Below are 27163 nucleotides of genomic sequence, written 5' to 3' on the forward strand. Positions count from 1 at the left end.
AACTAGAAAAGGCACCAGACCAAGGTCATGAGTTCTCTTTTATTTATTTATTTATTTATTTGAGTTGGAGTCTCACTCTGTCGCCCAGACTGGAGTGCAGTGGCCGCTCCCGGCCACCGCAGCCTCGACCTGCTGGGCTTCGGTGATTCTTTTGCCTCAGCCTTCCAATTAGCCGGAATTACAGCCATGTGCTACCACGCCCAGCTGATTTTTTGATTTACTGTAGAGATGAGGTCTTGTTGCCCAGGTGGATCTCAAACCCGCGGGCTCAGGCAATCCACTCACCTCAGCCTCCCAAAGGCGTGGGATTACAGGCTGAGCCACAAAGCCCGGCATGAGTTCTTTTAGTCTTCACTCTGCTACTTACTAACTGGGGTTAGCTAGGTGACTTTAGAGTGACTCTCCCTGCCACCTGCCCCTGATACCCCTTACTTTTAGATGAGATTGGGTATATTCAGGATGGTATGGCCATAGACTACCCTTTACTTTTATACTGAGTTCTGGACTGACTCAGTTCCCTCATTTATAGACTAAGAGTTTTTTAGACTAATTAATCTCTAAAGAACTACTAGCTCTGAAATTCTTTGATTCCATTTGGTTATATGCGTGTAACTTCCCGATTTATCCAAAACAATAGGTCTCTCTCACAAGGCATAAAGACTCTCTCTCTCTCTCTCTCCCTCCCTCCTTCCCTCCCTCTCTTTGGTACAGTGTCTGGGTTCAGGACCAGATCTGAGGAGGTATTACAGCAGGATTTCTGATGCTGCTGACAGCTTAAAAACAGGGATGAACCTTCTAGAAATGTTTATCTGACAATTCTCAACTTGATATTGAAGATTTCCTTTCCCTTCTGCTTCCATTGCTCAAAGACTACTCTGCCCAAACACAGAGCCTGGACAGTTTCCCAACAAATCTGGCAAAAGAAAATAGCAAATGTGATTCCTGAAAAGACAGTGGGGCCGAGGTTGGAGCAGAAGTTTCCTAACAGGCATGAGGTGATATGATTATAAGGCAGAATTCACATACAATTCCTCTGTTTTATCCCTACTCTACCCCACGCCCCCAAACCACTTTCCAGCTTCAACAGTCCTTGATATAGCACGGATTTATAAGCAGTTGAACAAGAGGAGCTTTGTGAAAAAGGTGAGTATCTGCTGAAAATACCCTTCTCCTCTACGAATTTAGGAAAATCCCAGAAAATCTTGACTGGGTCACAAGGCCTATGGTATAATAAGCATGGGGTCGAATGGGGAGTGGAGATGTGAGGAATGCGTGCCCTTCCTTCTGGTTTCCACATACCACATGGTATGTGGTCCTCTATAGGGGACTTCCAAATGAAGGAACAGAAGCCCAGGGAGATTCAATGCTCTTGTGTGGGCAGCATCACCAGAAGCCACTGAACCCACACCCTTCCAGTCAGCAAAGATATTAATTGGGGGTCCTACTGAGTTGGAAGTTCTCTGGGAATATAGTGAGATGGATAAATTACAACTACTGTCCTAGAGGAACTTAGAATTTACTTAAGAAAGCAAGACTGGTATTAGTGAATATTATTAAAGGTAAACAGTAGACTGAGTACTAACAGATGTCAGAAAAGGGAATGCCCAGCAAAGACTGGGAGTGTTGGTGGAGAACCTGTCACTTTACACACTGATTGGAAGCTTCTTCTATTTTCAAACATCCAAGAATAGAAATTTCAAGCTTTTCCTAGGTGACCTTTTCCAGTGCTTAATAAAACTTTCTTGAAGCCTTCTTCAAGTCATACTGCCACCTTTGGCTAGTGGACAATGCTTAGTTTTCTTAGGCCAAAGGACAGGTAGAGCTTCAGGTCATCAACTATGATAAGAAGAGGTTGGGATCATGGAGATCTTTGGTCCTGATCCTCCTTTCTCGGTGACTGAGCAGTATATCTTTCCATCCCTCAGGATCTTGGCTCCCACTCTGGGATGGTCAGACTAGGTTGGGCAGAAGGAGAATCGTCCTGCAGCATCTTCCTTTCCACGTGGGGCAGCTGGTCTGGTTGAAGGTTCGGGTCCAGGAAATGTGTCATCTGAATCAGGGTGACCCCTGGTTTCCCTTCTGGCTCCTGAGCTACAGAGACACAGAGGAGGCTGTGAGGGTTTTGGCTGCTGCATTTAGTTTTCTGAGAACCACCTCCACCCACTGCAAGTGTTCAAGAACTTCCGCACACAGAAGGCTAGCAATGGAGCCCTTATTGGCTAAGCCAGCGTAGCCCAGTGATTGAGCCCAACCTTCAGGATCTTGGGTCTGAGAAACTTAGCCTCCTCCACTTGCTCCCAGAAAAATCTCACCCTTTCTTCACCAGGTCTGTACACCATGGATCACTCACTCTAAAAGTGTTTAAACCTGGGTACACTGCTGTCAGAGAATTTCAACAGGGCCATTCAGAAGGGTGCAAATGCAAGGTCTGATCCCAGGTCTGGGCCCTGCACTTCTGCTCTCTGCTGCTGGGGTTGCTTATGCAGCTTCAACACCTATGGTTAACATATATCTTGTAATCCTCCAAGAGCTTCTCCTTAAGCTCTGGGATGCCATTGAGACATGAAGTAGAGATGATTTTCCATTTTATTGATTAAGAAACCAGGGCCAAGAGTGGTTAAATGACTCAAACTAGAATTTAGCTTTTTTTTTATCCCATAGTCCTGGTAGGAACCTACCTCCACCCAGCCCTGAGGGTGTTGGGTAGGAACAAGCACTCTTCTCTCTATCTTTGGGGCTACTTGAACTCAACTCACAAGTCCTTCTTCTCCGGAGCTTCCTTTGCAATAGAACCAGAGCCACAAGCATAAATACTGCTAGCATGATAGAGATTGGAGTCAGGATCTGAGAGCTGTTTTCCTCTTCTGGAAAAGCACTGGAGTGGGGATGGAAAGAGTACAGGAGAGGGGAGGTTGGAGTTGGTTAAAAGATTAAAAACCATTTGGCCCATGCCCTCATTCTACAGGCTGTTCCCGTGGCTGATGAGTAGCAGAGCTGAGCCTAGGGCCGTTGTCTTCAGGTTCCCAAGTCCAAATTTTTTTCCTACTCCACCGGCCTGTGTGTGAGTCCCACTATGCACCACAGTGAGAAATAGGACTGAGAGGGAGTCAGGGACTCTAGCCTCCCCATATGGCTCTGCCACAATCTTTCCTTGTGGTTTCAGCTAGGCATCTCCCTTCTCTGGAGCTTCTATCTTTATCTTAACAAACAAACAAACATAAAAACCAGAATGTTCTCACAGCTCGAGCCTAAATATTCTGTCATTCTATCATTTAGATTTTGCTTGCAAGCCATGTGAAAATACTCTTTCTCATTTAGATTTTGCTTGAAGGCCATGTGAAAATACTCATTCTCATAGCAAGGACCCTTGAGTGAGAGAAGGCGTCTGATGTGTTTGTCACTGTCTTGCAGGTAGAAGGGAAGAGAAGTGAGCAGAGGAGAGTGGCCACCCTCTCATGCCAGGGGATGGGCGGAGAGAAGGGACCTGGGGGTTACCTCTTCACAGAAGACCCCTTGCCAGAGGGCCTTGAAGGTCCTGCTGCTGGGGACTGGCTTGGTCTTGCTTGGGGACCACTGTCTCCAATAGCAGGGTCTAGGTCCCCTGTGGTGCCTCCTTCCACATATTCCGTCTCTATGCTGATGGTTCCCAAGGTCCACATGTCTGCGGCTGGGATTGTTCCTTCAGTGAAGCTTGGGAATTGTTGCTTAGAAATCGGTGTAACTTCTTGGATGACTTCCCAGGCCAGTTTTTCTGAGAACAACACTGGTGGCCTAATGGTACCTAGGACCTTCGTGGCTGCATCCAGAGCTATCCTGTCCCTCTCTGTTTCCTCCCTTGGCCCATCAGCCTTGACAGTTGTCACCCCTCTCTCATCCCTACTGATACCGTCCCTATTTGTTACTGCACTTCTGGTGTCCCACACCCAAACACCTTCTGTTGTATTGGACATGCTTCTGATTTTTGAAGCCGGACTCTGTGGAATGGGAGCTGTTGCCTTGATGGGACCCTCCACCCAGCTGCCTGTCCCTGGAGATACTGTCTTTCTTGTTCCTGGGGTTTGTCTTCCCTCAGTTGAAGTTGTGGTTGTGCTGGTTTCTGGAGTTGGAGCAGTTGTGTCCCATTCCATCCCCTGTCCTATGGCTTGGGTGGTTCCTGGGGTCCATCTGTTGACAGCTGGAAGCACTGTCCTAAAGAGCCTCATGGTGGGCTCTTCAGCAGCTGGGGTGGTTGTGGAAAGGGTGCTGGAAGGACCTGTGAAAACAGCAGAGGTAGACTATGTGAGAAGGCTAGCTACTCACTGGACTTGGCAAAGGACACTGGGTTTAAAATGTATGCCAAGTGGGCTACAACCTCACTAAGAGTTGCAGTCTTTGGCCAATATGTTGGATAAAATAAAATATTTGGAAATCTGTTGCAAACATAGATATGTTATGTTTCTATCTCCTTCTCCCATGCCTACATACTCTCTATCCAGCTGTCCCAGATCCCCATGCTGCTCCTTTCCCCAGAGGCCCAGAGCCCAGAAGATAATGCACTTCAAAAAAGAAACTGGAAAACTCCAGTTTCAGCAGAGCAGCCCATCACAGCCAACGGGTAGGTAGCAGCATCAGCATCTAATACAGCCAACCTGCTCTCAAGCTGTCACTTCTGCAGAGGGACTTTTCACAGCCTGGGAGCCCTTCTTGTGCTCTGGGTATCTGTCTCAGCCTCAATTCCAGGACACACAGAGCTACCCTGATAGCTGTCAGGTGTCTGCTGGAAGACTCAGCAATGATCTTTGTTAGGAAGAGTCTGGTTGCAATTCTGTCCTGGCTGTCATACTTCCTCGGCAGTGCTGCCCCTTCTCTACATGTCTGAATACAGAGCCATCAGAACACTTAAGAAGTCACATTATCCAATTCACTCTCTTCTTGAAACTATCTCCAAATACATATTCCATAACATTTGAGGGAATTGGGTGGGGGAGTTTACATGTAGTCAGTTGAGACCTTTTTCCTAAAATCTACCTTCCTTCAGAAGAATTTCCTTCTGAAGTGAAAGCCTCCTCCCTCAAGTCTATGCCTTGTCCCAGCTTTTCACCATCACTACCCTGACGGTTAAAGCCCTGTTGGGTCTCTGGGCCTTCTCTCACACCTTCTCCTTCCCGACATTTGCTTCACTGAGCTAGGCCCCTCAGCCATCAGCTCATACCTGCAGAGACCGTCAGGTTCATGCTGAAGAACAGCATATCATTTTTGCTTCCAATGCCGCAGTGGTAGCATCCCACATCATCCAGGGACAGTTTGGACAGCCTCACCACAAACAAGCCTCTCTGTGGGAAGTCTTCCAGAGCCACACGGCCATGATAGTGATGGTGAGTATAGTAGTTGGTGGACACGATGGTTTGGCAAATCCACTTTGGGGGACCCAGACGGCACCAGTACTTCCTCTGGTGCCTGTTGACCGACAACGGGGCATAATGGCACTGGATGGTGACAGCTCCCCCAGGCTTCCCAGACACCAGCCTCGGGCCCTTCAATCCATTTGCAGCTGCAGGCAGAGAAAAAAGGAGAGGGAGTGATGAGTACAGTTTTGGGAGTTACAAGCTCCAAACTCTGCCATAATTAGGGGTCAGGTCAGAAAATGCCACTGTGAGAGTGGAGCCGAATCAGTATAGAATAGGCAGAGCTTAGACACTGGGAAAGCAGACGTTGCTTTTCCTTTCTCCCAGCCTGTTGAAGTTGCCCCAAGAGGTAGAATGGAGCTGTATCCAAGGCCCCATCTGAAAAAGCAACAATAAGCTTACCCACTGTTTAGTTAACTCTTGTCATATACCAGGTGTTCTCACTAGAGTCCATCCAGAGCCTGGGTTTCCCTGTGCATCAATGAAGATGTTTAAAAACTGCATGTAAGAGGGCAGAGGCAACAGCTGACAGAAAGGGCTTGGTTTGTATGAGGAGTTAAACAGTAAGATCTTGTCAGTGTGACTTTATTCTGCAGAGAAAGGGTCCCTGGGAACACAAGAACCCTGCTCTGCTTGGTGAGCACATGTCTGGACCAGTGATTGCAAAAATGTTCACAGTGGCCACTTTTCTAGAAACAGACACAATCAAGTGCCACCATAAGAGCACAGATGGGCAGATGAGAGGATGTCTGCTTGGGCAACAAACTTGAAGACAACTCACGGCTGAGCTATAGCCTATGGCCAGATTACTGGGTGACTTAAATTTGATAGAGTACATCAGAAACAAGTTTATTATTCTTCTCACTGCCTCTTCATGCCTTCTCTCTGGACTTCTGTGCCCCTTGATGAAATCACAGGTGAAATCCAACATATAATAGCCATATAAACAGTAGACATAAAAAAGTCAGTCTAGTCTATAAAATTATATATCCAGCCCAGTCCACTGAAAGATTGCAACTCCAGGCTTCAATGGAAGAGTCTTCCTTTCTCCCAGCCTGTTGAAGTCTATCGTGGAGGAGGGGGCACACTGGGGTCTCTTGCTTTGCTCTACCCCTTCTTTGGTCAGAGCTATTGTCCAGGGCCCCTCCAGAACTGGGAATGAAGGGGAGAGAGGAAAGGTGAATGAGACACTTGTAATCTGCTCTTGGTGTTTTCTGGGCATGGCAGAAGTCCAAAGCTGCCTCGTTTTTGCCTCCAAGATATCTTTTTGGTGTATATACATGGCTGTAGTTCCCTCCTTGTGAGAACGGCTTCCTACTGGCCTTTTATGTACACCACCACCAAGTCTATGACTTCTGACTCTCTTTCCCTCTTTGTGGTCACAATCCCCTCTGGGTGGCCTTCTTGGTAGAGGCCCCACATTTGGTCACAGAAGCATACCTGTGTCCTGCTATCCGAAGAAACCTGGGACAAACAAACTTGTTAAGTGGCTTTCTAGGCACTCCTTCTCTTACTTGGCTTGAGGTAAGGAGAAAGCAGTCCTTCCTGTCTCCTGGGACACTACATCTCTCTCTAAAACAGTTCTCACAGTGAGCTTTTCTGCCTGCCAATGATCCTTTCCCCTCCCTCACTTGGCCTGGACAACCTCATGATGGCTGTCACTGGAACCAGCCTTATAGGCTCTTTCTACAGCCCTGTACAGGTGGTTCAACATCTTGCCTTAGGATACGGGCACCTTGCACCTATCAATTCATTCTGTCTTTAGGGTCTCTGAACCCAAGAAAGTTCAGTTTAATATTATATTGCTGGGAATAGCTAAATAATTTGTGGGGGTTTGGGGCAAAATAAAAAGGCAGGACCCCTTGTTCAAAAGTTATTAAGAATTTCAAAATAGCAACAGCAGAGCATTAAGTCAAGCACCTTACGAGGTCCCACGTGACTGCACAAGGCACAAGCCCATGAAGCCTGCTCTACCTATTACATGTGTCTTAAGGTCTGTGTATAGAAAGAGCAGAGGTCATAAAAGCTATAGATGTATCAATACTGTGGGTTTAATTAAACAACACCCTCAAAACATGCTACTAATGATAAAATTAAATAACTAATGATAACATTTTTAAAAACAGAATATTCACAATTAAAAACAAGGGCCATTTCAGGATGGCAGTGATGATTCTCTGATAAAGTGTCCAAACCCCAGACTTCAAGAATCCCCCTGATCTATGTGTGGCATATTTAAGAGGAGCACTGGTCCTTCGATCAGCAGGATGGGGCAGCCTGACTTCTCAGTAGAAAGTTAAGGATCCTTAATCAACTTTTGCAATATATATAATCTTTTATGAATACCAACGTTAAGAACCAATAACTTAAGAACTCATTCGGTAAGTTATTGATTAGTAGCTCTTTGTTTTAATTTTTAATAATTAAAGTGTGTAGAATTTTAGCTGCTTGTGAGAATTAAAGAGCAGTCCAATGTTTTAGGATCAATGTGGTGCCCACCTGGGGGCTTTGATGTCAATTCTCTGCTCTTCCGTGGAGGTGGGTGCCCCTGGCCCTCATTCACCTCCATTACCCCACAGTTTTATTGCTATGGATTCCACAAGGGAGGGGCGAGGGCTGTCTGCAGCTGGGGAGAGCTTGACTTGGTTTGAGAGATCCCAAGAGGTCTACGAGAGGAATGAAAGGAGGATAGGAGTCATACTTGTGAAGGAACTCTTCTCCCGCCGGCAGAAGAATGAAGAGGGTGTGAGTGTTTCCATGGGCCAGATGTGGGTCCTGGAGGGGAGAGAGCCCTCCCACAGCCATCTGAACTGGGGTCCTCTGTGTGGAGGTGTCAAAGAAGAACCTGCAGCAAAAGGAGGGGATGGGTCATCAGGGGGCCGTCCATGTGTCCACAAAGGCTCCTACATGAGAAAGAGGTACACTGCCAGCTCTAACCCCTGCCAGGCCAGACAGCTCCAGGCCATCCCAGCAAGTAAGAGCTGCCTATCCTCTTGCCTCTCCTCCCTCCCCCTGTTATCACTCTGCTGGGGTCCCAGGTGGCAGCTACCTAGATGGGAAGGAGAGGGAGGAGGAGAACAGAGAAGGCAGCAACCATGTCCCTTTCCTGGACTGCAGGCCTTGCAGGGGTAAGGGGTGTAGCTTTGAATGAAGATAAAAGTGCTGACCAAAAGATTTAACAGGACACTTACAATAATCAGATGTAGAACGCTTGAGACTTAAAACAATTAATTTAGGATTATTACTTATACATGAGCAGAAAAGTGATAGGCCTGCCTGGATTTTCCTTTGGGGGCAAGGGAAGCCTGCTTTTACTGAAAAACTCTAGAGCAGACAATGAGAAACTGAAGTAAAGAAGTGGTGTGATTATATCACACAGAGGGTGCTTACTCAAATGTTGGCCAGCTTGGATTCTAGAGACTCTGATTTTGAGGGAAAAGGAAAGAAGAATATAAATGTATTTGTTACCACTTAAAAACAGTACACTTAAAAATAGTAAAGATCAATTTTATGTCTATTTTACCTCCATTTTTAAAAGGTGTAAAAAAAAAAAAGCCAACTAATTTGTTTATAAGCCAGAAACAGTTCATCCTTTTTTGGATTAACCTTAGCATTTTCACTAATTCATTAATTCATTCAAGAATTATTTGTGAAACATCTACTTGGGACAAGGTTCTAGGTGCTGGGTACTCTAGGCCTATTCTCCTTATATTCTTCAATGGCTCCCCATTACCATTAGAATAAAATCCAGCTACCACAGCATGGAGAAAGAGCCATTTGTCATTTGAGCCTGGTCTATACCTGGCCAGTTTCACCATACCAGCTTGCAAGGACCTTTAGGGGCAGAATCCTGCCTTTCATTTACCTGTCCCCATTGCCTGGCACATAGTAAAGCCTTCATAAATTTGTGTTGACTGCATAAGTAAATTAGTGAATATAATTATTATTTTCCCTTATAGTTTCCTCGTAGACACTAAACTCTTATTACTTATACATGATAAGATAGGCCTGCCTGGGTTTTCCTTTGGGGGCAAGGGTCTTTATCTTTACATCCCCAGTGCTGGGTCTGGCACCTAAGTGTCTGTAGAATGAGTAGTAAGGAATCACTGCTACTTCTGTCTCTTGCACACTCTGGAACCTTGATCTTGAAGGTGCAGGTGGTTTTTGGTCATCAACTTAAATGGAAGATAGCAAAAACATGGGAAATAGCAAAACAGAAAAGAGTCTAGAGATCATCAAGAAATCATGCCCTCTTATGTGAACTCTCATCACCATCATTCCCCTGGGCCCAGATCCAACTGCTCCCTGGATCCACTGCATGGCCTCAGATACCAGGAGAGAAAACCATGTGCATGCCCAGCTGCACTCAATGCCACTGCAGAGCCCACTGCAGCCTAGAAGACTTGGGTCTGGTTGTACAAGCCTGAATCTGGGTTGAGTTTGGAGCTTACCTTGCAGCAGGCATAGTGTGAGGAAGAAGGTCATTTTCCATCCTGGCCTCTGGTTGCCAACCTGAAAAAAAAAACTATAAATGAAAAAAGGGCTTTTTTGAATTTTTTTTCTATATAGGGAATATTTCTACACTGTTGGTGGGAAGGCAAATTAGTCCAACTTCTATGAAAAATAATGTGGTGATTTAAAAAAAAAACAACTAGAAATTGACCTTCCATATGACCCAGCAATCCCCCTTCCGGGAATATGCCCAGAAGAACTTAAATTGTTCTATAAAAAAGATACCTGCACATGCATGTTTATTGCCCACTACTCACAATATTAAAAACATGGAATCAATCCTGCTGCCCATCAAAAGTGATCTGGATAAAGAAAATGTGATATATATACATGATGGAGTATTATGCAACCATAAAAAATGACAAAATTATGAACTTTGCAGCACACTATATGGATTTAGAATCCATCATACTTAGTGATCAATCACAGAAGCAAAAAATGGAATAACACATATTCTCACTCATAAGTGAGTTCTGAACATTTATCAACATGCTACAAGGGAGGAAGTGGCAACTGTGGGACACTGCTAGGGGAGGGAGGGAGGAGAGAGAGCACATGACTTCACAAAGGGTACCTGATCCTAAACCAGGGAAAGTGAGGACTAGTTGGAGGCCCAAACTTCACCTACATGTATTCATAGACTACTTGTGTACCTAATTCTGATTTGTACTCCACACCTCAAATGTGGGGGTCCAGTCCCACAAGTGTCATGGGCTTTCCTGCAGGAGAGACGGATAGGCGAAAGTTGAAAATATTATACTCGGATACCTGCTTCCTGAACAGATGACATTTAATATTAGTTAAGGGAAGGCTTTTATACCATTTGTAAAGGGGCAAGACAAAGAAAATTCCTTCACGTACATATCCTCTAAAAGTTACCATCTAGTGGTCTTAGTAACAAACAAACCAAGATCCCTATAAACATTCAGACAACGAGTCTTATTCATAAAGCCAAAAATGATACTTTTAGTCCAAAGTCCCGAATTACAGTCCTTGAAATGTCTCAAGAAAGTTTCTAAGTGTACATTTCTTCATGTGTCAGGAGTTTTCCCATCTGGGACTTCTATGACCTTCAGGGCCTTGTAATCACCTTTCTTGCCCAGATGTCTTTGTTACAATTCTCTTATCCTGTAGTGCTTGTTTCTAAAGAGAACTCGAAAGAAGCTTTTAGTAATGTTTCCCAGGTCCCCAAGGTTGCTTTCTGTCTTTAGCTAATCTATCATAAAAGTGTCTGATTAGTATATTATGAGTTCAGTGAAAACCCACTTTATAAATGTTAACTTAGAGTTTTAACTACTGAATTAAGTAAAAACTTTAATGATAATCTTTATCCTAAGTCAGTGAAAACAGTGTTATAAATCACCTACATAACTCCTGGATAAGTGTTAGGACTTATAATGAATTCATAATGAACTTACTATAAACTTGTGTTTCTAAAAAACCTTATGTCTAAACACTAAACTGCATAATCCTAAATCAAATAAGGAGTGAATATACTTATATCATTTTTTTACTCAAGCAATATCTAGTAACTTACAATCAAGTGAAAGAAAGCATTCTTGATGTGCTTCAGAGTTTAACCCTTGCATATGTTAGAAAAGGTCAAGCGGCATAGTGGGACAATGGAAAAATAAACCATGACATTCTCAGGTTAGCTGTGAGTACTTCGCATAAACATGCCATTTTCTTCTTCCATGACTACACAGAATTTCTTCAGCCGTACCAACAGCAAAGATGAAAGATAGAAGGGCCTCAGCTGCCTGGACTCGCTTTGCAGCCGGGGATCCTCAGCGCACCTGGACTTTGTCAATCAGGCGGGCCTCCAAGGCTGGCTCCCAACACTCAATAATAAAATAAAGAGAAGGAAAGAAAAGAAAGGAGGTCCAAGAGAAGCTGGGTGAGTGGCAGTAGGCCTAGGTGAGCATCTTCCCACTTTGCATCTCAGCTTGCTTGACGAGAGGGCTTAGGCATGTCTGAGAGCAAGACAAGTGCTGCCCTCCCCGAACAAACATGACTCTATCCTCACACTCTTTGGCATGCATATTTGGCCTGAGTCACCACCAGCAAGGTTAAAATTTCCCTTACCCTTGAGATTCCTGTGTTCAGAGAAGCAAAACTCCCTCTGTAGGATTCTAGCCCTGGCACCCACTTGCCCACCTGGGGCTCAGAATTTGTGGGGAGTACCATGTGGTGGAAAGACCACCTATTTGAGGCACCCACTTGCCCACCTGGGGCTCAGAATTTGTGGGGAGTAACGTGTGGTGGAAAGACCACCTATTTGAGGTCTAAACCTTAGTTGGTTTTGTGGGACCTTGGAAAGTTACTCTCGGGGAGTTGCTTCCTATCCAGGGGAATGAGGGACTCTGCATGGGATTGTTGTGCAACTGAAGTGAGGTCGTTGTAACATGCCCAGCGGTAAGTCTGGTAGTATAAAGTAGTTCCCCTACCTTCTCTTCTTTCCCTTTCCTCTTTGTGAAAGGGGTATTGATTTCTTCAATGAAAAAGCTTATTTCTTCATTGTCAGTGTGTCTCCGGTCAGCAACAAGGAGTTAAAAATTAAACCTCAGGCCAAGTAGTTATCTGCATTAGGGTCCTATTCTGTTTCTTCTCCAAACCTTCCAGAAAGCCCTGCTTGTTCCCACCATCCATGCTCCCCTGCTTTGGTCTCTCCTGCTAGCCTGGGTAGCTCCTTGAAGGCAGGGCTTTGTGTCTCAGCCCTCTGCCTTCAGGTTCTAAAACCAGATCCAGCACACTATGGATGTCTCCTCTCACGGACACTATACTGGTCACTACTCAGTGGTCTTTCACTGCTTGCTGATGATTAAGACAGAGACCGAGCCTTATACTTCTTTTGTATTCCCCATAGGGTATTTATAGATGCTTTATATTGATTAAAAATCTGCTCTTTAAATCTATGTACTGCCTGCAGCTCCTGGGACATATAGATGAAAAATAAAAAGCCAACAAAAGTTAGCCATTGTGTTTCCTTCCTACGCTAATACCTACTTTGCTCATGTTAAGAAAAGACACTTGTAGTCAGTGGTCCATGGGCCAGGAACCCCCTTGCTCCCCTACCAGAGTAAGCCATTCAAGGCCACTGGCCCGTCTCAGATACAGGCTGTGCAGGAGGGGGTCACAAGGAGAGAAATGAGAATGGGAGGAAAAAGAAGGCAGAAGGAGAAAGAGGAGAGGAAAGAAAGGGTAGAAGGAGAAAGAAAGAAGAAGAGAAGAGAGAGAAGGAGAGAAAAGAATCTGTGGGGTGGCCTGTTGCTGCAAGTTGTCCCCCCAGTTTGGCTCTGCTCAGCCTTCTCCACTCAGCCTTTGCCTGCTCTCCCCAGTTAGAGCCCTGGGAGTGGTCAGACCTGGAAAAGTCCATGGACTCCCGACACCTCCTCCTGTACCTTCCCTTTATCCTGGGCACTCTGACCTTCCCCTGCCTCACAGATCTACTGGCTTCCTGCCCTCACCTGGAGACTCTACGAGGATGTACCTGCTCTAATTCATAATTTGATTAATATTCTCCACATCCCAGCTAATTTGGGGGCTGACACCCAGAATTCCCCCAGACTAATTTTTCTAAAGCACTAAGTGCTGATACAACACGTGTTGGGGCCAAAGTCTCTGCACCACAACACTCAGTTCCTCTGGCTGCTGGTGCAGCAATCTCTGGGCTTCAGGAGAAAAAAGCCACCTCCACAGGGCAATGAGGAAGCACAGAGTATGAGATTAAATGTCTCCAGAGGGTTATCAGTCTTGATTGGAAGCTGGAAGGATAATATTCAATGGAATGTCTCCAAGTCACCCTTCCTGCCAATGACCTTCAGAAATACTTTTTCCAGGAGCCAGGGAACCCAAATTCAGTAGCATGGGACCACAGGCCTCTGTTACAGTGCTTTGCACTTTAGGGGATGAGGCCACGTGAAGAAACATTTTTGTCTCTCTGGTCCTACTGTGCAGGACATCCACCTCCTCTTCAGCATGGGCTGGTGTGTGGCTTTCCAGATCCCCACTACCCCTCAGAGCCTCAGTTCTCTCCGATCCACTCCCCACATCTCTGGGACTGCAGATAAGAAGGGAAAGAGTCTGTGTGCTATAGAGGGATGAACACAGAACCAGGACTCAAGAGGGTCTGCTTCACCTGAGGCTGGCATGATAACGTGACCAAGGCTCATTTCCTCTCCACTGTAAAAGGTGCCCATGCTTCTCTTTCTAACATTTGTTGGTTCTAAATTACCCAGGGCTTCTAAGAAATTGTGCACTCTGGTGGTTATGAGCAGAACAGCAGGGAGCTAAGAGGCAGCCCCCATGGCCCAGACTCCAGAATCCTCACCTGGCCTCCTGGGAAGGCTCCCACCTTCTCTGGGAAGGGCACTGGGGGGCATGTTTGACAGCAGCTGCTACAACTCCCCACTCTCATTCAGAGGCAAGACCCCAACCTCCAGGAGAAAACCTCAGCTCACCTTTTGTCCTCTGCTCATTGAATCTCCTCTAGCCATCTTGGTCCAGAAATAAGATCCACTTGGACTTTTCTTTTTATTCCTAGGAGAGGCAGGTGTTTGGATGTCTTCAAGATGCTCGTCTTTAAACCTGGAAACCAAGAAGGCAATGTGCTTCATTGGAAAGCAGCTGGGGCTGGCATGAGAAGGTTAGGGTGCAAGGTAACTCTGCCACTTACCTCAAGCCACTTCTCTCTGGGTAGTATTATTTATAAGAGGAAGCCACTTCTAGTTTCTTGTTGTTCATTCTGTCACTTATTTCGGCAGAACTTTCCCAGGAGCGGTGATGATAGTTTCAAGAAAAATACACTTATCCATAACCTCCCTTTTCTCAGGTTCCCTCCAATCCAGAGCCCATACCAACTCCTTTTTAGGATGTCCCAGTTTAGCCAGTCCATTGAGGCATCTTCCAGACAAGTGATGCAACAACCTGGGCAGAAGAGAAGGGAAACTTCAGAATTCAGGAAAGGAATTCCCCTGCTGTATGGCTGGCAGCTGGTGCCCTCCAGATGACTCTCCAACTTCCATGGAGAAGCATTTGGGCAGTTTGGGTCACTGATTTCAGTTCAACTGTATGGTCTGGTGGTTACAAATTCATGTTCTTTGCTTATCCCAATAGATGACACACTTGAAAAATACCCTAATATTTCTCTTTGAAAAATAGTTCATGGGTGGAGTTTTTAAAATTTCCTTGTAAAAGATATGATCTTCCTTTTTCTCTTGGTCTTAAACTGGCATAAAAATTACTAGCTCAGTCCAAGCACTCAACAACTAAGGGGCTTAAGGGAATGGGGATATTGCAGGCTATAATTAAGGACCCACACCAGGATTCCTAATAGATAATTTGGCACCCTTGGGCCAATTAGAAAGTGCACCTCTTCCATAAGAATGTATTGTGGCACATCTAGAGATGGCAGCATGTATTCTCCACACATTCCCCCTTCCGGGTTTGAAAGTAGGTTGGGGGCAGGAATTGAGTTACTGAAAGCAATAGAAGAGGAAGAGAAATGACTCCATGGGATGTTTGGAGTCTGGCTGGGACTGGGCAGTCTGGTGCATATATGCATGCTGGCAACTGAATGCATAGTTGTGTGTGCTACCATTGCAGGACTTTGTCAGCTGCTTCAGTTCTAGAGCTTCGGATCTTTACCTCCACCCATAACCTCTGGTATTAGTTAAAATACATTTACAACATGAATGACATTTCCTTAGATGTGGCATTCTTGGGAGTGTACAACCTGAAGAACTGTACATGGTGACCCTGCCTGCAGAGGCTCATCCCCAGAAATGAGTGATCCTCATGCAGGTGGTATAGAGGTAGATAATACCTGGCAACTGCTCCTTAGGGAGCAGTGTAGTGTCCTGTTTGATCACATAGACTCTAAAGTCAAGCTCCCTGCTCCTCTAAGTTAAAATCCCAGCTCTACTTTTTACTAGGAAACTGATACGGGTCAGGTTACTTTTTCTCTTTAAACTTTGTTTTCCTAATCTGGAGATATTAATACCTGCCTCATAAAATTATGATGTAGATTAAATGCCATAATTTGTGTAACTCAAAGTGCCTAGCATGCAGTTAATTCTCAGTAAGCATTACCTGATAACATTATTAGCTTAGTTTGCAGCAACAGGGAGCAGGTGTTGTATAATAATCAAATGAGAAAAAAAAAACAACCCTTTGAAGATTTTCATCTATTCAGGAATTCTTTCTTTCCTTTCTTCCCTCCTTCTTTTCTGTTCATCATTTTGACATTTGAAAGACTAAAAATAAACCAACTTGTCTAAGGATGTTTCTGAATTAAATTTGTATTTTTAATTAAATATTTGTCAAATTTTCATGTTATAAATCCAGTGATTTGCATCTTTAAGGGTTTTTTTCTATTTTATCTACTTTTGAACACTTAGAAGACTTTTGATTATGAAAGACATGAATTATAACAAAGAACAATTAGTTGTAATGCATTGGGCCAGTTTTCAGAGTACCTAACCAGAGTCATGAAAACTCCACACAAAAACTGAATTGTCTTGCCCAGTACAAAGCCACAGGAAAATTCATATAGACTTATGACACTAGCCTTCTGATTTCAGGTCCCAGACACCAGAATCAGGCTAAATAATACTTTGACCAAACGTCAATTCTGGGGAAGAGCTTTATCCACTCCCTGCCCCACCCCATCCCCACCTAAAATCCTTCAATCCCAGTTTTAGCAAAGGACTTTATTTGCTGAACACACATGAGAGTAGTAAAAAAATCAGCAAACAGAAAACTAATCAAAACAGGGAACGGTACTAGTGCTATAAAACAATCCATACCAACTCCTCCCTCTCCAAAACATGTGTTCTAATGTATAAGGAAGAGCAGTGGCAAAGGTGCTTTATGGTCCCATAGGGTCTGCCCAATCTTTTCCCCTTCCTTGGTAGTCAAGGTTTATCCTCTTCCTTATACATTATTGCAGTTTTGGCTCACTGCCCTACTTTGTAAGCCTTTTTGCTCATTACCTGCTGGAAAGGCACATTATCCCTCTTAGTTCAGATAGAATACTAAGTATTGAAGAAAACACTGTTTCCAAACACCTGCTTTACTACAAGTTCTTGATCACTCGGAAATTCACAAAGTAAGGTGAACTATGAGACTTGTCACTCCTCCAAATGACAACAGGTAAAGTATTTGTATGGCACAAGTAATCACTTGGTAATGGCATTTAGCAAGCTTTTACAACCTCAGCCACCATTTACCTGATAGCAAAACTTACAATCCAGCAATATTCAGCCCCTGGACACAGAAGGTATTCTAAACACAGTTAGTTGAGTGTTAAGATGGTTTAAATTCATGTACAGATTGCTAGTGAAAGCACAGGGTAAAGAATCCCAGGAGATCATTTCACTGATGGGAGTAGAGAAGTCTAAGACCTTAGTAGTAGCTCACGTCAGGATGTGGGTATGAGTTGCTGTAGGAAATCAACAACTCTGAGCATAATCTTTCTAGAGGGACTTGTGCCTGGGTATTGAAATGAATATGTTCTTACTGGTTGGGATTATTTGGTTAAGTTACTATTTGGAATAGGTACTATCCTGGGATAATAAAACACTGGCCCTTGCAGAATGGAAGCATTCCCAAAAAGCTAGCTTGCCATTAAGGAGGCTGTTGGTCTTGAGGAATGGGGGGCTTGGTGTTCCTCTCTGCTGCTGGCAGCTTGGACGTTTGATAGCAACTGCAGCTACCTCAGACTTGATTAGTGGGAGCCTATGCGGTCTATCCAGTCCAGGCATTGTCTGCATCTTCTGATGGTGCCCACTGTGTCAGCACCACAGTGGCTAGTGACTGCAGCTGGCTGATGTCAGATGGCTGAGCAGTTTGCGCCTCTTCTAATGGTAGATTCTCTCTGGTGGGCATTAGCATATGATACAAAGAACTTCACACTTCATGCCCACTCCCTTGTCCATCCATGTGCCTCTACCTCCTTCTTTAAGTCTTTCTCCATCCAGGCCTCTGTATGTATTCTAGCATCAGGTCATTTTTCCTTTCACACAAAATAGATGACTGGGTGCACTGTCCAAGCTCTGCCCATTGAAAGGACTTTGTCTAGCCCCTGTGTTTCCAGGCCACTCCTTGTAGTACACCTATTATCCACTTTCAACTTGAACCTATTTACAAAACTAGCTCATCTCTAACCAAGCTTGGGCTTTTTCTTCCTCTACCATTTGACTATAAATAGGCTCCTATGTGGCAGCTTATGAGCCAAGGGAGGGGCACTAGTGCAACAGTAGTAGTCGTCATTAGGGTCTGAGCTACCCGCTCATGCAGCTTGCTTCTGCCCTCAGGCCCTTGTGCTTGGTCCCAGCTGCACCACTTATGAACTATGATGAATTGCTGCTGGGCCTGTCTGCCCTTATTAATTGATGGGTGTAATGGCTCTCAGTTCATGACAAGCAGTTCTAGATGCATACTCATTTGGTGTCCTGTGTTCAGGTATAGTGTCTCTACCAGGGGCTAGTGTCATACCAGTAGTTGTTTTTCAAAAGGCATGTGCTCCTCCTCTGAAGATGGCATGGCCTTGCAAAAGAACCACAGATGACCATGTGACTAGGTCATGATCCTCCCTCTGGGATTTGCCATGAGTTCTGCACAACATCATTTCCCATCCTGTAGACCTGTAATACTAAGTGGTGCGACTTCTTACAGTTCAACCCGGACCCCATCGCAGAACCTTTGCCAGGGCCCTGCTCAAAGGTAGAAGATTTTCATGCCACAGGTGTATAGGCCAGAGTAATATTTCCAGCTGTGGAATATGCTGCCTCTAGAACCAAAGAGGTCTATCAGGTGTTGCTTCCTTCATTGTGGTAGGAGGTGCAAGATATAATATCTTCTACTTTGGATGAGATTTCTTGGCAGGCCCTTGATCATTGGACCTCTGAAAATATAACCAATGTGACAGGCCCCTGAATCTTCATAGGTTTGCCTTCTGCCCTCTGAATCACATGTGTCTTAGTGAGGTCTCTAATATGCTAGCCACTTCTTGTTCATGTGACCTGATCATCATAATATCATCAAATAATGGATCAATGTGCCATTATTCGGGATGCCTAGATGATCCTGATTCCTTTAGACTCTATCAGGACAGAAGACAGGTAAGGCAGCATAAACCTGAAACAGAACTGCAAATATACATTGTTATTCAACCTTATGGATGCAAATGGTCCCTCATACTCTTCTCTGAAAGGAATAACAAAGAATGCCTTCACCAAGTCAAGGCTTCTAAATGGAAAGGCCCTAGAGAATGGAATGGTGGGTGAGCCGCAGTGGGCCTGGGCAAACATCTTCCCACTTTGCATCTCAGTTTGCTTGTTATGGGGACTGAGTTGGAAGTGTCTGAGACAAACACTGCTCATGACTGGGGCCATGTCAATCTGCTCATAGCAGATAAACAGTCACATGTCTGGAATTGGGGCTACTGTTTGGTTGAGTGTGCGATCATTTACCGTCATCCTCCGGGGTCCACTTGGTTTCTGCAGGGGCCAACTATTGAATTAAGTGGAGAACTTAAGGGTGATACTAATATCCAAAATTACCTCTGCCATGGAATATGCTTTGTATTGACTATCTAGGCTGAGAGTGAGGCAGTTTCAAAGGTTTCAGTTGGCCCCACTACGATAACTCTTAATCCACAGGCCCAGGACTCAAGGTTCCAAACAACAAGTATATCAATCCAAATTATACTTTCAGAGACTGGAGAGTTTACCACTGGGTATAAAACAGACGTTGGCCTGGACTTTATTACCAGGTTCCATATACCACACTAGTTAGAACTGGGGGCCATGATGATCCTTTGATTCTTTGGGTATCATGTAAACTTGGACCCTATGTCCAATGGTTCTCAAATATTTTGGAATCCTCTTTTTTCAAGATATAGTTACCCAGATAAATGATTGTGGGATTCCATAGGCCCTTCGTGAATTTCTTGAGGGTAGTAACCTTGTATACACGCCCTACTATCCAGTCTCTAAGACACCTAACATTGTGCTGGGTAGTATGTGGGTGTCTAATAAAGATCTCCTAGGGAATAAGGGAAGGCTCACTTTTAGAGAAGAAAGCGCCTATACCAAGATAGGTGTAGCTGCAAAATTCCTTTCCCTTCTCTCCTTCAAGATGGTCTGCTAATCCTAGCCAGCATATACCAGCAAAAGTCAGAGCAATTCATGGATCCTGAAGGTGCTGGATCAAGATAGTGCATCAAATAGAACAGGGAGAGTTTATTGACTTGGGAGCATGCTTCAGAGATACAGGATTTAACACCCTTGCAACTGCCAGGTGGTACTATCTGCTGGGGTGGTACTGGCATTCTCATTTATCTGGGTAACTATATCTTGAGAAAAGAGGATTCCAAAATATTTGAGAACCATTGGACATAGGGTCCAAGTTTACATGATACCCAAAGAATCAAAGGATCATCATGGCCCCCAGTTCTAACTAGTGTGGTATATGGAACCTGGTAATAAAGTCCAGGCAGCTACACCTATCTTGGTATAGGCGCTTTCTTCTTCTCATTGAGCCTTCTCAGGAGGTGCTATGACCTTGCTGTTCAAGTGGCTTCTAGAAGCATGGAGAAAGTGATACCCCAAGCTTGATGCAGTTGAAATGCCAGTACCACCCCAGCAGACAGCGGAGGAAGGCATGGAAAAAGCCTTCGAAATAGTATATTGTGGAAGAAATATAAAGACACAAATATCAATGCAGGACTTACATATTAAAAACAAAACAAAACCTCCGAAGAGTGAAATAATTCAGTGGGCTAGAGAAATTGGGACAGAATTCTCATAGAATTGTAAAGTAGGAAACCTTAGACGTGATCTAATTCAAATCTCTACTGGATATACAATATCTTCAAAGACTTCCTTAAAAAGTGGGCATTCGGCGAGGGAGGGAGGGAGGAGGATGGGAGACACATGACTACACAAAGGGTACCTAGTCTACTACCGGGGGAGTGAGGAGAAGCTCAAACTTCACCTGCATGCAGCCTACTTAAGTAGTTAACTCTCACTTATACCACACATCTCTATAATAAAAAATAAAATAAAATGTTAAAAAAGTGGGCATCTAGCCAGCCTTTATTCGGTTACCTCCAATGCCAGAGAACTCACTCAAAGCCAATTCTACTTTCAAATATTTCTAATTTTTAGGAAATTCTCATTGAAAAAAATCTAAATCCTTTCAATTCCTGCCTATTGGTACTTATACCTTCTGAAAGAAGAAATGTTAGATTAAATATACTCCCTCATGCTTCAGTAGCCTTTGAAATAGTTCCCTAGAGTCTTCTGTTTGCTCACCTGAACATCCCTCACTCCTTTGGGCTAAAATCAAAGGATATTACTGGTGCAAATACCCATCCTTTATTAGAATGTATGTTTTCTGCCAGTCTGTATGCCTGCCATGATCTCATCTAAGCATTGCAATGATCCCATAAGTCAGTATTACTATCTCTACTACATGTATAAGGATTCTGAAGCCTCAGGATATGAACTGGAGTCAAGTTCAATCTCCCCGCACCATCTGAGTTATTCTCTTCTAGATTATTTGTCAATATGTCTTGAAAGCACTTGCTAATTGAAAGTGAGGGTAACTGTTTTTTTGAGCAGGATTAGTGACGGTAGACAAAATGGAAGGAAAACATTTGGAAAAATAAAAATTTGTTAGGAAATTTGGACAATAATCAAAGGTAATGAGGGATGAGATTGGGATGGCAGGTTAATGGTCCTGTGGTGTTGGGGAGGGAGGGGAGTGGTGGAATAGGGAATGGAAGGAGATGGGGTGTTAATTTAATGAGTCCTCAAGATATATCAAGAAGCTATGAAGCACCAAACATTATGCTGGAAATAGATGTGGCTGACACAGGTATGCCCCTTCCCTCAGGGAGTTTGATGGGGAGAAGCTCATCTCCTGGTTTCAAGCGATATGCTCTAAATTTGGTCAAACGCCCAGCTCCTGCCAGCTGCTGTCAGGACTCAAGTGAGACTCTGAATGGAGTTTTGGATAGTGCTAGGCTTGAAGCACCCTCTAGTGTTAAGGAAAGGAAAGTACTAGCTTGAAAAAGGGAGTTGGGAAGGAAAGGGGGAGGAAAGAATTCAGATTGAGACTTGTTCCTGGGATAAGAGAAGCCCCCAGAGACCCGTGCTGACAGGGCTGGGGAGAGGCTTAACTGGGTACTCCCTTCATGCCCTAGAATGCATACCTACACCCATGCTAAGAAAGCAATGATGAGTCAGGAATTCCGCTGCACTGCACGTTTTTGCTCACTTACTGTTATGAGGAGGTACTAAGAACCCTAGTCTACAGGTCTGGAAACTGAGGCATAGAAGTTAACTTATCTTCCCAAGGTCACATAGCTTGTGAGGGGTAGAGAATAAAGCCAAGAGTCAGTGTTACTATCCCAGTGACTCTGGCAGATCTCTTTATCCCTGTGCAGGTTTGGTGATTTAGATGTGCTTGGTTGAAATTTTATTTGCAATATTTTGCCAGGAGTTGATAAAGAAACCCAAAAAAGGTGATACGTCATGCTACTTACTGCTAGGCTGATACTACAACCCTAAAATCTTTCTCACTCAAATGGAGTCCCATTGGGGTGGCAAGGGCTCTCCAACCCACCACTCAGGAACCAAGCTCCTCCATCCTGTGGCACTACCCTCTTGACACCTGGCCTCCAAGTTTGCTGAGTCAGGGAAGGAAGGGAGGGAGGAGATACACTGGATTTTAATTTCTTCGTCCCAGAACTGTCACACCAAACTTTCGCTGTTAATTAGCTTGAACTAGTCACATGGCCCCAACCTAACTGCAAAGGATGATGGGAAAATGTAGAGGCATGGACTACCTACCAGAAGAGCACTATTCTTGTTCTAGAATGAGACTGACCCCAGAGCCCAGCAGCAGACCAGCAGAGGCAAGGAAAAAGTGGATGGGCATAAGCAGTGGCTCGTCCCCTGCCCCCCCCACACCCTAAAAGAAGATAACACCCATGAAATTCTGGGAGAACAGAGCCTGTCCTTACCTTGGGTCAGCCTGTTTCAGCTTCTACTTTCTGCTCCTGCCCCAGGATGTGGGGGCATCTTTCTATGCCAGGTCGAATTGACAGAAGGGAAAGAGAAGGAACGTGGGAAAGTGGGAAAGGGGTCATTCCATAGACCAGTGAGAAGCTGCTCTCAGTTAGGGAACAGGGCAGAAAAAATAATTTTGAATCTCTTAGGTGGTGTGGGCAGAGCCTTCCCCAGTTAAGCTTTCAGATGTGACCCCAGCCCTGGGTGATACCTGACTGCAGCCTTGCAGAGGACTCAGCTAAGCTGTGCTAGGACCCTTGAAGAAGAAACCCTTCCAAAGAAACCTGGAGATGATAAATGTGTGTTGTGTTCAGCTGCTAACTATATGTTAGTATGATATGCAATAACAATGTGCTAACAATATGCTAGTATTAGTATACAGCAATGAATCACTAATACAAGGGTAAGAGGGGAGTGCTTCCTTGGGCTGCCATAACAAAGTGCCACAAACTGGGTAGCTTAAAACAACAGAAATGTATTCTCACAGTTCTGAAGGCTAGAAGTCCAAAACCAAGGTGTTGACAAGGCCATGATGCCTCTGAAGCTTTTAAAGGAGGATCCATCCTAGCCTCTTTTAGCTTCTGGCATCCTCAGGTATTCCTTGGCTTATGGCAGCATCACTCAATCACTTCCTCTGTCTTTATATGGGCATCTTCTCTATGTGTCTTCGTCTTCTCCTTTTCTTACAAGGACACCAGTATTGGATTAAGGGCCTACTTTACTGTGTTACCTCATCTTAACTAATAACGTCTTCAATTATCCTATTTCCAAATAAGGTTATTCTCAGGTATTGGAGATGAGGACTGCAGTATTTCTTTCTGGCACATTTCAGTCCATAACAGAAAGAAAAAAAGAAAAGAGCTGACAACTGAAGTATCATTTGGAAAACAAATGTTTTCTACATAGGTCAGTTGAACGTATCCAGGCAGTCTGCATATCACTGCAAGGACTAGCACCTTTGTAGGTGAGGATCACAGAAACTACTGAAAGAGTGGATACTTCCCTTCTCTCAACATTCTCAAACAAATGTCTGGTTTCACAAACTGAAAGAATCCCTGTCCTGAGGGTAGTTTCTTTCACAGCTGCCAGAAAGGGTTGTGCACCCTGCCCCATGGCAGGCAATGGACAAGATGACCCTGCCTTCTAAGTCTTTGCATTCTAAGATAGTCTCATTCCATTAGTCGGGGGCTATATTTGGAGCCCTATCCTGGGCTAATGAATGGGCTGCTTTTTTCTGTCGCAGATACTGGAAGGGCCCACAGACTGCGGTATTTTTTCAACTGTGGGTAGCTGCTGCCACCTTGTGCCAGAAAGACTCCATGGCTAGAGTGACCAGGGAGTCACAATCTCAGACAAGAACACTATGAGAGTGAAAGAGGAGCACTTCTAATAACTGTGTTAGGGCAGCAGGTATAAATCGGGACTGTCCCAGACAAGCGTATGGTCACTCCTGGGGGATGGAAGGAAACAATGGTATGTGCAAGAGTTTCTCCAAAGAAAATCTGGCAGAGTTTTCCAAAATGTTCTACTTTCCTACATTTACTTCCAGCATAGTCTTCCTATGCTGTCTACCCTGGCCATTACACATCTCTCACAAGGTTAATAATATGTGAAAGAGCTCTCAGCAACTCTGATACAAAGAATAAAGAAATCCCAACTATGCCTACAAAAAGAAAAACAAGTCTTTTTCTATATTATCTATGAACATAATACACCCTAAACATATTTAAAGTCTTATTCTGACTTTAAGGCCGCATTTTCAGTCAATAAAGAACCAAAGGCTGGGTGCAGTGCCTCACTCCTGTAATCCCAGCACTTTGGGAGCTGAGGTAGGAAGATTGCTTGAGGTCAGGCATTTGAGACCAGCCTGGACAGGACAACATAGTAAGTTTCTGTCTCTGAGAAAGAGAGAGAGAGAGAAAAAGCAGAAAGAGCTCAATTGTGTGTGTGTGTGTGTGTGTGTGTGTGTGTGTGTGTGTGTGTGTGTGTGTGTGTTTAGTGACGGCTTTTAAAATTGACATATGACTCAGATACGGAAAAATAAAAGGAAAATTTTGAGATCTCTTTTAGGTTAAGCAGCCCATTCAAAGCTCAAATTCCTAACAACTTGAAGGGGTCTCTCCCAGCTCTTCTCTGGATGGTGTCTGGGTACAGTGGCGTTGCTCAGCTTTCCCCTCATCCTCCTTAGCCTCTGCAAGATGTCCCTCATCCTGCTTGGTGATGAAGGTACAGCTGGCTTCATCTGGTCCACAGTGGCATCTGCCACCCACACCCTGGTCTTTGCCTTTGCCTCTGGTGGCAAGAGTTCTACACTCTGAGCTTTCTTATTTGGAAACTAGGTCTTTTCTGGTCTCTCAGCTATTCCAAACTCTGCAGAGTGCCAGAAAACTCCAGGTTGCCTTCTCTTCAGCATACTGTGGTGAGTGGACCCTCGAAGGCTGCCCTCAGATGTGTTTCAGTCATTACCACGTACTAGTTCTTGGATCATATTGAGTGCAGCATCCCCCTTGATGAAGGTTTTCTCTTAAAGTTCTATAGTTTCCCCACACTCTGCCCAGGCACACTCTGGGGAAGGATACCAGCCCCATGACTATCTTCCAAATCTATCCAGGTAGTAATTTTATTCATGGCACACCCTCTTGCACTGCAGCACATCTTGTTAATGCTCCATTCTGGGGAGAGGCAGGCAGCCAGAACATTTCAGGTCTCCATTGCCTTTCTCTTCGCCTTCTCTCACCAAGATCCTACTCCCAGCACTAGAAGGAACTTTCTCCTTCCTCTGTGGTGAGAATTTCACTATCATCATATTCCATGTTCCTCTCTGATCTGTTCTAGGATTAGTGCTCTACACTCTGGCTATCTGAAAATCCTACTTTTTCCCCCTTAACTTTCTCAACATAGCCTAGAAAACCAAATAGTAGTTCCCCTATTTTTGTTGCTTCTGCCCTCCCATGAAGCTCTGAATATTGCCAATTCAATGTATGAACACCACAGGCTAGTGAGAGACTGGGAGTTGTCATGTTAATATCTCAAAACATGCTATCTTTTTACAGGGAGAATTGTCTATTTGATAAATATCACCAAATAATTTGTAAAGGAAGAATAGTCTTATCTGTTAATTTAGAAAATAAATTGCTCTGATTATTTGCTAAAATAAATTCCAGATGGATTAATTAACTGAACAATTAAAGAAAAATCAAATCTTTCAGAACAGCTGGCAGAAAATAGAAATGAGTATTTATCCTCTCTCTAGTGGAGTAATTTTCTAAACTTTAAAATCATAGAGGAAAGAAAATAGAAAAAATAAATTATAAAACTTTAAAAATTCTGCCCCCAACAATATAAATAAATGAAAAAGAAAACAAAAGAGTGAGAAAATATTTCCAGGACATGTAAGATTCAAAATATATTACATGTGTTATATACCAGAAAACTTTATTCATTTACAGATTAAATTGGTTCCTTAAGAAAGCAATTTGTCAATATAATCCAGGAATTTCACTATTTGGGACTTATCCTAAGAAAATAATTTAAAGGAAGACACAAGTTATATATATTTTTATAGTCCTATTTGTATTGCATTATGATCATTTTACACATCTGACTCCACATGGTGTTTTTTGCCTGAATTCCTGATGCTTAGCCCAGAGTCTGACATACTGTAAGTGGCAAATAAATGTAGCAGAATAACTATTTTGTTGTAGTATTTATATGATAGTAAAAAATTGAAATGATCTTAATTTTCAGCAGTTGGAGAATGAGTAAATAAAATGCAGTGTAGTCATTTGATGGGAATATAGTCAATTAAAATAACCATTAAGTTATAAAACATGAAAAACATATGATTGCAAGTATGAGTCTTAGACTTACATAGTCAGTTGTGGCAAAAGTGTGACTTTCTTTAATTTTCTACAGTTATTCTCACTTTTCTTTTTGAGCCCTATTACACCTAATGATATGCCCCTGGTATGCCCGTGATATCGATTCTGGACAATCTGGGCAATTCAAAGTTCTGTGGCCATTCCCAATTTTCAACTGCTTGCTTTTTCCCAGGAGCACCTTTTCATTACCTGCTCTTGTGGGCATCCACTGGGGTGTCCACTGACATCTCTCTTCTTCAGTGATTGATCCATACAGGACCTGGGTAGACCTCTGTTCACTAATACAGAAGTGTTTCAGGTTACCCTC

The 27163-nt window shown here is 43.9% G+C and overlaps 1 protein-coding gene across 1 annotated transcript; it reads right to left on the minus strand.

Moving 5' to 3' along the window:
- Positions 1 to 1921: 1921 nt before the first annotated feature.
- FCAMR (Fc fragment of IgA and IgM receptor) lies at positions 1922 to 27083 on the minus strand. Its single transcript, XM_021715733.1, has 8 exons — positions 27046 to 27083; positions 14357 to 14483; positions 9836 to 9896; positions 8086 to 8229; positions 5192 to 5530; positions 3496 to 4252; positions 2742 to 2875; positions 1922 to 2067 (listed from the first exon to the last, which is right to left on the minus strand). The coding sequence occupies exons 1-8, from the start codon at positions 27081 to 27083 to the stop codon at positions 1922 to 1924; spliced, it is 1746 nt and encodes a 581-aa protein (XP_021571408.1).
- Between the last annotated feature and the right edge of the window lie 80 nt (positions 27084 to 27163).

This window comes from Carlito syrichta, unplaced genomic scaffold (assembly GCF_000164805.1).
Source record: "Carlito syrichta isolate Samal-C Ts95f unplaced genomic scaffold, Tarsius_syrichta-2.0.1 Scaffold307338, whole genome shotgun sequence".
NCBI lineage: Eukaryota > Metazoa > Chordata > Mammalia > Primates > Tarsiidae > Carlito > Carlito syrichta.